The sequence below is a fragment of the Rhamphochromis longiceps genome, linkage group LG9, assembly GCF_057381845.1.
Source record: "Rhamphochromis longiceps isolate RC_006_pf linkage group LG9, R_longiceps_female_GT1.1, whole genome shotgun sequence".
Lineage (NCBI taxonomy): Eukaryota > Metazoa > Chordata > Actinopteri > Cichliformes > Cichlidae > Rhamphochromis > Rhamphochromis longiceps.
The window spans coordinates 18551024-18560368 of NC_140565.1; the positions used below are offsets into that span (position 1 = coordinate 18551024).

Genomic DNA, 9345 nt, shown 5'->3' on the forward strand with positions numbered 1-9345 from the left:
AAATGATGAAATCCTTGTGTTACTAGCTGAATCACATGGCGTTACTATCACCAAACGTACTCTCGAAAGCGCCGATTTGTTGCGATCCAGTTTTTATCTATGTAGATTACTGATTGGCAGAGCTAACTCGAAATTTCGCGCAACTTTTCTCAAAATTTCGAGTTAAGTCGAAATTTTGAGAAAAATAACTCGAAATTTCAATTTATGGAAGCCCGTTTCTTTTTTTTAGTGGCAGAAACGGGCTTCCATAAATCAGAGATGCTGTTAGGCAGACTTGCTGTTAGAGATTGCCTGAGCTAGCCTTCATGCTAAGTAAGGTAAACTAAAAATGGCTAGTGGTAGTTTCCCACGCACCTTTTTAAATACTAATGATGTCAATTTACTCATACACAATGAAAAGAAAGCCAATAAACATATTTCCTAAAATACTTTTGAATGCAGTTTTTTCTGCGTAGCAGAGATATTCTTTTGTAGTCCACTTGCTTTGCATAGAAAATAGAGACATATATTTGTTGGTGAAGAAAAGCATGTAGGCGGACTCTCTTTAATGCCGGAAATATGATCCCAAATATGAAAAAATGAGTAGTTTATCGTTTCAATTTTGGATTTGCTTGGTAATCAAATCAAGAAAACAATCAAGAAAATACACACCCTGTGAAATTAGTCAAAGCACCCTGGCCAAGTGCCCTTTCCCTCAATGTTTTGTGTATTTCTACATGAAGTGTGTATTTCTGCCAAGGATTCAATCGCACTGTACCCTTGGCAGAAATACACCACCAAAGCATAATGATTTCACCATGTTTGACAGTAGCGATGGTTTACTTTTCCCTCCAATCATGGCAAACAGACTGATACCAAACAGCTCAATTTAAGTCTCATCTAACAACATCACATTCTCCCAAATCTCATCAGATCTTCTGGGTGTTCACTGGTAACCTTAAGAGGGGCCTGAACAATGGCTTTCTTGAGCCTGGGTACTTTATAGGCACCGCAAGAATTTATACTATATTAGTTACCAACGGTTTTATTAAATCACACACTCAGTGTGATTTGAGATATTTAAGGAAATCCTGCTATGCAGTTCTGGGGTCATTCCAAACTGTTCAAACTGCCAAAAGTTGTAATTTTCTTACCAAACTACTTTCTGGTGTTTTTATAGTCCATTCGAGCCTTGTGGAAATAGGCAGTCTTGTTCCTCACATCCTTTAATAGATCTTTGGACTTTTTTTATGGAGGTCAAGTTAAAGATGTATACTAGGAGTGCTGGTATACTACTCAAAGTGGTGCAATTAACTGTGAATGCTGCCTTGATAATTGTTAATAATTAAGTTGAGACTCGTTAAAACTCATTTCCCTTATTCCTTTGTGATTTTGTTGATACATTATATTTAGCTATAAAATGAAACTGCTCATTTCTCTGTAAGGGGGTGTAATTATAAATTAATCACAGTGTCAAATGCTCATTTCCTCCCACTGACCACATTACACCAGACCAAACTGTGATTATTGACTTTCATGAACATAAACTGTAGATTGTGTATGTTGGACAGAATGCACTTAAATTTCCATTAATGTGATGTGTCAGGATTGCTTCTTCAGAGGAGTTAAATGCTGAAGCAGCATAAGCGACGACAAAAGTGACAGCATTTCTTCAAAACAGCCACACAAAAGTGATGTACACTAAAGTGAGGAAACGCAGGCAACTTCCTGGGTATGAGTTGGCAAGGTGAATGAGGCCAATGTGACGTCTGCAGACAAATACAAAACTGCTGAGATGCTGTGTCACAATATGACAGGCTGCACTCTGCCAGCAAAGTTAAACCTCCCCCGCTATATTCTGAATATAAACAGTTTGAAAAACTGCAAATTAAAAAAAAAAAGAAAAAAAAAAAAAAAAGGTAACAGTGGAAGGCAGAGATGAGTCCTTTTATGATGGAGGCATCTCTATATGACATGCGACCACCAGTGTGCGCCATGAATAAATCATCCCGAACCGGGCGGCGAGAGTAAACAGTTGTGTATCTTCACCTCAAATGCCTAGAGAGGCCTGTCAGACACAGCAGTTAACAAAGCCTACCTCCTAATCATCATGCGAACCATGTTTCAGCAGATCCAAGTCCACAGCTGACACCATTACCCCACTCCCATCTTCTCCTCTCACTTTACAACACAAGAACTCACTCAGTATTTCTCCAGAGTCAACTTAAAGTGAAGTTAAAGCAAGATGGTAGCATTGCTGTTAATCTTTCCCCAGAGTCTCTGCTTCACTCAGTTGTATTCAAAGACCGCCTGCATTGTCATTGTAAATTAGGAAACCGGGGCTTTGGGATTAGCTGCCAATTTGCACCCACTGTGGAATGAATCTCCTCAAGACCTCCGTGATTTACCCATTAACACGGCTGCACGCATGACCCGGCTCTTATCGAGTGCATCGCTGGAACAAAGTATGGTTTAAAACAAAATCAGCATGCTTCATCCTGCCATAAAAAAACTCTTTAAAAACCACTTTTTTTTCTAGAATATAGTTTTATTTATAATTTATAATTGGCAGATACAAAAAACTCTTCAACTGTATCCAAAATGTGCAATAAATCACTGTTGATTTTTTTTCCCAAAAGAAAAATACAAAAAGACCATCTATTTTGGAAAGTTGACAACCAATGTAAACTGGAGTGAACTGGTAATTCTACAGAGGGTTTACTAATCGCTACTAATTCTCCTTTGACTACAAATCTGCTTTGCTCTCCCAAGATGAAAACCAAAGTCACTGTGTGTACATACATCTACATTGGTGACATTCTATCCCCGCCCCGCCCACACTGTTAAATACAAGAAAGGCAATCATATCTATAAGCAGCACAAATGTGTATAACACATTAAAAGAAAAAAATAATAATAATAACAAAGAGTTTTCAAATTGTACCAAGATATTCACGTGAGAGAGGGTAAATAAAAGGGAGGGGCATGTCCAAACGTAATGTTGTAAACAATTACCTTCACTCACCGAGATGCACAAAACAAAACAAAACAAACAAAAACTCGAAGCTTGTTTAGTGCTTAACAGCTGTTCTCACTACAAAAAGCGTCAGCAGTCTGAACAAGCATCAACCTCTGGAATCAAACTTTGAAGGTAATAATGCTTAATAATAAACTAGTATTTCGAGAAATCACAGCAGCATACCGTATGAAACTGGCTCCTGCGTGTCAAAATTTGATAACAGATTAAACATTTTAATGGCAATACATTTAAAAGAACATAGTATTATGGGAAAAAAAAAGACTAACATTTTCTTTTTCACATTTCAACTGAAACACATACAAACACACTGAAAACATGATTAATATCAACATTCATGCTGTGATCCCATTCCTTGACAGCCAATGAGCATTTGCAGAGGCTTTGAAATGATGCTGGTGAACTACCCTTTTTATCCCACAGATATGACAACAAAAACTCTTTTTAATCTTGACAGTTATATGAACACATTGGGACAAATGTGACTATTTAACCATTAAAATTAAAAGAAGAAAAAAAAAAACAAACACACACACACACACGCACACACACCATCTGAAGGAAAACTGTAGGCAGGAGAGGATCCAAGTATAAAAAATGTTCAAGTGCAAATAATGTGTCAATGTAGTTTTTATGCTTCCCATGCTTTCTGAAAATGGTCTGCAGGCAGATAAAAATGGATACCTCAAACAAGCGCACATTCCCTCTATACAACCACATCCCCCAGATGGCAAATGTCACAAAACAAAATAACCACAAAAAAAAAAAGAAGAAAAATCAAGAATTCAAAAAGAAAGAAAAACACATTTCTTGTACAAAGAATATCCAGCCAATGCTTGTGACAGAAACATCTCTCGACACAGCCGAACGCACGACCCAAATCCTTCATTCCTATACAACTCAAAAGCTTTAAAAGGTTACGTTTTTAAACATGCAACACCATTCAAAGTTCCTATCTAATTTCTGCTGTGCTAGATTCATAGTAACTTCCGCAGACACCACCGTTTCCAGCTAACAATCTAGAACTATGCGCTAACGACCTACCAACGTTGTTCCAAATACTTTTAAGGACACTGATGTCAAAAAAATTATAATAATAATATAAAGAAATGCTCATTCATAATGTGAAAGCACAATTCCCTGTCAAGTATCCATATAAAGCACTTGCGTAGCATACTGTGTGCTCTTCCCTTTACTCTGGCAGAAACAGCCCAGTAGAGAGATAATCCGTGGGGTAGTGCAGTTCTGTGGAGACTGAGAACAATGTGACTGAGCAATGACAAAAACTGTACGCCTGTTTACATGTCCTGAAAACCCATGTAACACTAATGACAACATGCAGCTGTGACTGAACTTTTGTCATATGCTGAAACACTGGCATCACTCCGAGATGGCGAGGAGGACTCAACTCTGGCTTTCTCAAATCCGCTCACCTAAGCATCCTCAGTTTTAGGATTCTTTTGATCTGTGTCCAGCTCATTGCAGGCATTAAGAGACTAAGAAACAGCCATCCCTACATTCAGATTGTCAATTGACTAGAGACCTGTTTTTTTTTTTTTGTTTGTTTATTTGCACCCCCCCAGTCATAAGTTAATTGAGGGCAATTTTGTCTATATATAAACTGCCCAAGGTAAATGCAACTGCGCATTTAACAGCCTTTTACTCAGTGTCGCGCTTTAATAACAGCCAAAAATCCCCCCCCCCTTTTACTGTGACATCTTCTCTCAATTAGTGTAGTTCTACATTGCCTTTAATTGACAGTCTTAAAGCCTTTATAACATGCAGATAAAAGCATTACACATAGTGACAAACTTGTTAGGCCTGAGCTGCGGTGCAGTTTTTGTAACATTCCCAAAGCAGATTTTTTTTTCACTTTTAGCATATTTTAAAAAGGTTTATACATAAACTTTATGCTGTTACCACAAACAGCACAACATTAAAATCCAGCATTATCAGTACCTTTAGGCTTGCACAATGTATAATGGCTGCATGCAGCCATATAATTTAAAGCTACATCTCTCAATGATCTGTTTGAAGGCTCTGGCAGGCTGGCAGATTGTGGACATCTTTTGCTATACAGTTGTAAATCCTGGATACTAAAGGTAAACCTTTCATCAACAGATAATCATGTTTATTAAAGCCTATGTGTTTAACAGTACGGCTGAAAATAAGCCGTGTGACAAGCTCCAAAAGTAAAGTCGGTCCCATATTAAGACAGAAGCATTTAAGTATTGGTTGTATAACCGTTGCCACGTGCCAATAAAGGGTCACGGAGAAACTTAATCCTCTGAATGAGGAGTTAGGTTTATAATCTTTCTTTTTGCAAATTTACAATCAGAATAATAGGTCAGTCGTTGCAAATATGATGATGCCCTATCTTTCTATTTGACTAACAGCACAGTACAGATGCATAATGTTCTCATTTGCAGTCTGAGTGTTGTAAGTGAAGGAAAAAAAAAAAAAAGCAAAAGATGAGCCAAATTGGTCAGTCTGCAGAGACCTAAAAAAAAAAACACCGCTCCATGTTGGAATCATCCTTCATATCTACTACAGATTGAATTTAACAAGTGATAGAATTTTAAAGGAATATTCTTGTCCCTACTCTGCAGTCTCAACGCCGATATAATTTCTTTTAAAAAACTAACAAAAAACTGTTACACTTGCACAGCTGGATTATTGTTAATGTAACCAACATCAGCTTCTGCACTTGATGCATTCGGATAAGATTACTTGGCTGTATATCTCTGCTGTGTTTTTGCGATAGATTATGTGCTGGCCTACATTTCTGGAAGTAGAGCCTCCTGCAAAAAACCCCCGAATAGTGGAATGAAGGGCCGAACAGTGACAGGGTCACACGGACACAAATCAAGAGCCACCAGAACCAATCATCTCAAAACTGTAGTTGTCTGTAAACCCCTTTTGTAAATCTCTTAACTGAACACAAAAGTGCAAATTACCATCCGTATCCTCAGTAGTGCTTCTCCTGCAGATAATCTTTCATCTTGTTAGGTAAGGGCAGTTTTTGGATAAGGTCTATTCTTGTGTATTGCCTAATGACAAAGCGGCAAAGGTACTGCAGGGAGCGCACTTGCATAAACCGAGATACTGGGTTGGTTAGTCTGACGGGGTAGGTTGCAGATCCTGGTAAGCGAGATCTGGAATAACAAAAAGCCCCATTCTCTGAGTCTTTGATAGAGTGTTCGATTAAGTCAACAATTGATGTGTGTCCCTCCACGTCGGGCTGCTCGTAGAAGCTGAAGCGTCCGTTGGAGTGTTCGATGCGGGTGTGGAGGGTTTTGCTCTGCGATCTGAAACTCAAGCTGAGCAGGTATCTGTCATCAGAGCTGTCTCTGACCAGAAATGATCCATCGGCCAGGTTGACCAGCTTTTCCTCTGCCTCCCAGCGTGTGATGGGACCCCAGTACCAGCCCTGCCTAGCAAGCTTCTTCAGCTCCTCCGTCAGGCTGGTCACAACCATGGGCCCGCTGCTCTGGACTGAGTCGTATACCCGACTAACCCCAGGAGCCGAATTTGGGTCAAAGTTGAGGTGGTGTCTTACCCTCTCAGCTACCTGGCTGTCTGCAGAGCTAAAGCCCGAAAATGTCCTTGGAATATGTCCATTACTAGTCATGGGTGGCAGGAGTGGAGAAAGGGGAGGTGGCATCTCCACTCTTGAGTTTTGGAGCATCATGCCAGCAGAACCAATAAGAATACTATTGACTGAGGTCTCCATGAATATATCTGGAGGCATCCCATTCACCAGTTCATGCTCCTCCTGTCCCTGCTCTGTGTGGAGGGACCCATTGTCTGCCTCTGTCACCACCTCCATAGGAGAGGAACCTTCCAGGCAGAAAGAGTGAGACCCTTCGGGATACATTCCCTCATCTAAAGGCATTGTGTACTGGATGTAGTCCTGGGGCGTCAACCCCAGCACCACAGGCACATCATTTTCATCAATATTTAGATGCAGCTCACCATTTTGCGGTTGCTGGAGATTCTTTAAGGACTCTGCTTGGTCCTGAAGGAGCCCTTCCATCTGGAAATCATGAAATTCTTTCCGGACACCGTTTAAGTTGGGACTTGGGTTAGGAGAGTGAACCATGGCTTTAACTTTTACCTCCATTTTGATGCACGCATCATCAGAGTTGACAGACCGCAGAGGCCACGGAGAAGGGCTATAATGGTGACTCCGGAGGGATGCAGATCTAAGGGGTCTCTGAGCTTTTACCTCATTGAAGCTGATCGGGACAGAATTAGATGAGAAGGTGTCTTCATCGTCCACTGAGCCTATGGTCGAGGCGCCGCCTTTCACTTTCGCCTTCTGTTTGGTAGACAGCCTTCTCTTTAGCGATCCCATCAGAGTCTCACTCTTTGAGCGGCCCTTGTTCTGTCCCCCTTTTTCATCTTCGCTAGCAATATCACAGGCAGAAAGCTCTTTGGTGTAGCAGCCCCCAAAAAGTGACTCATCCTTAGAAAACTCTGCAGTCACCGAGGGCTGCTGGAGCATGACAAAGTCACCCTCCTCTTTGCCCTTTATGCTGAGTGACTTGCGGATGGTCTTAAGGCTTATCTTCTTCATTCTGACAGGCCCTCCAAAATGAGGGCATGAGATGGCTCTCCTGGTATCCTGATGAAAGTACTATCCACCGTGTCCTCCCATCAGGCCACATGAAACAAGTCATGCACACAATGGAGCCATTAAACCCTGTAGTGAGAGAAAAAACATGCAAGATATTCTTTGTTTGACTTTTAAAGCACACTCTGAGATTGTTATTTATTATGTTCATAATATTGACTTAAGCCCTTGAACCACATAAAGAAAAATAAAGCACTGAAGAAGGTTATTGTGGCCCTTAAACAGTCTCCCACTCTCTCTTTTAAGTTGTACATAACCAAAAAACAAAAACAAACAAACAAGCACACACACAAACAATATCATCAGTTTTAATATCTAATTCACTAAATATTTCAAATTTAAGATCCTCAAACACGAACAGATGTCTGATAACCAAAAACAGCAGCAACCTGATTACTCACCATGATGAGCAGGAAAATGGTGACTCAGTTGGCTGGGTCAAGTTCCACTTCCACCACCTTTCATTGGATGCTACCAAAAACAACACAAAGCCAGCTCATTTGAAATGTTCACGTCTGATTAACATGTAAATTTACCAGAGGAAAACGTGCATCGTCAATCACGCACATTAACATTTAAAGTGGTTTCTAATAACCAGACCAAGCTCAGCTACATTTGTCCTTACCTGAAAAGGCCTGCGGACACAAAAGCATGGATGTAGCTTAGCTCCGGTTGTTAGCCTTTCACTTTAACGCCAATATTGCAACACCGATGGTTACAATGATTACCATTGCAACTGAAATAGCAACAACAACAAACAAAGCCAACCGAGATCATATCCGATGCCAATGTGAGAGCTGCTGTGTTGCTCAGATGCTATAATAAAAATTTTGCTAACGACCAGTGTTAGCATGCTTACAATAAAAGTGCATTTGTAAATACCTGTAACCACTTATTGTAAACACGCACGATATAGCCTCTTACCTGATCACTTCTGCTTGTACTGATGGCCAAGACAGCACGAAGGTTTACGCATTCGCCTTGCACAACACCTTCATTTAAGCTTCGCTCCTTGACGATTGTTGGCTAATGTTAGCTTGACTTATACAGGCTTAGTACCTGAGCCAGCTAGCTTTGTTAGCGCTTTCTGTCGAAAACATTACCATCACCTTCCCTTCAGTCGGCTCCCACGCAAAACAGAAAGCGCAAAGCGATTATATGGCAGGACCCTGTGCTACTCTAAACATATAGCTTTAAATTGCCGAGCAGAATTAAACAATAAGTTGACATCTTCAAGCCTAGGTTGGCTAACACTTTCTAGCGTTCGGCCTCTTCCTTTCTTCCTTTGTTGCCTGTTGAATTGTGGGAGCAGAGTCAGAGGACTCAGATGCAGCGAATCAGACACACAGCAGCTCCAGCACAACCACACACAGCCCTGCTACTCCGACATCATGTGCACATCAAATCAAGGAGGAAAAAATTTATTAGCATGAAAATATATTTTTTTTCTGAGATTTATTTATTTATTTATTTATTTATTTATTTATTTATACCCTTAAATGTGAATCTGGGAAAACATTTAATTCTAACTGCTTTAATGCAAGGAGTTGTTAATGCTTAATACTTTGGGGTTAGATGCAAAAATAGAAGATGTAAAGATGTCTGAAAGGGTACCTGTAGGCTAGAATTCAACACACTTTCAATTTAGCTCAAGTAAACGTATTTAAGATGCATCCTCATTTCTGTGCTGCAT

General features: G+C 40.2%; 1 protein-coding gene across 1 annotated transcript; it reads right to left on the reverse strand.

The window, feature by feature from the left end:
- Nucleotides 1–5432: 5432 nt before the first annotated feature.
- Nucleotides 5433–8977, reverse strand: socs6a (suppressor of cytokine signaling 6a). The gene is made up of 3 exons (XM_085418603.1): nt 8577–8977; nt 8054–8123; nt 5433–7721 (listed from the first exon to the last, which is right to left on the reverse strand). Exon 3 carries the CDS (start codon nt 7593–7595, stop codon nt 5985–5987), a length of 1611 nt encoding a protein of 536 aa, XP_085274729.1. The 5' UTR covers nt 7596–7721; nt 8054–8123; nt 8577–8977; the 3' UTR covers nt 5433–5984.
- Nucleotides 8978–9345: the final 368 nt, after the last annotated feature.

Excerpts from the sequence above, each read along its gene's own strand:
- socs6a (XM_085418603.1), bottom strand. The coding sequence starts at position 7,595 with ATGAAGAAGATAAGCCTTAAGACCATCCGCAAGTCACTCAGCATAAAG.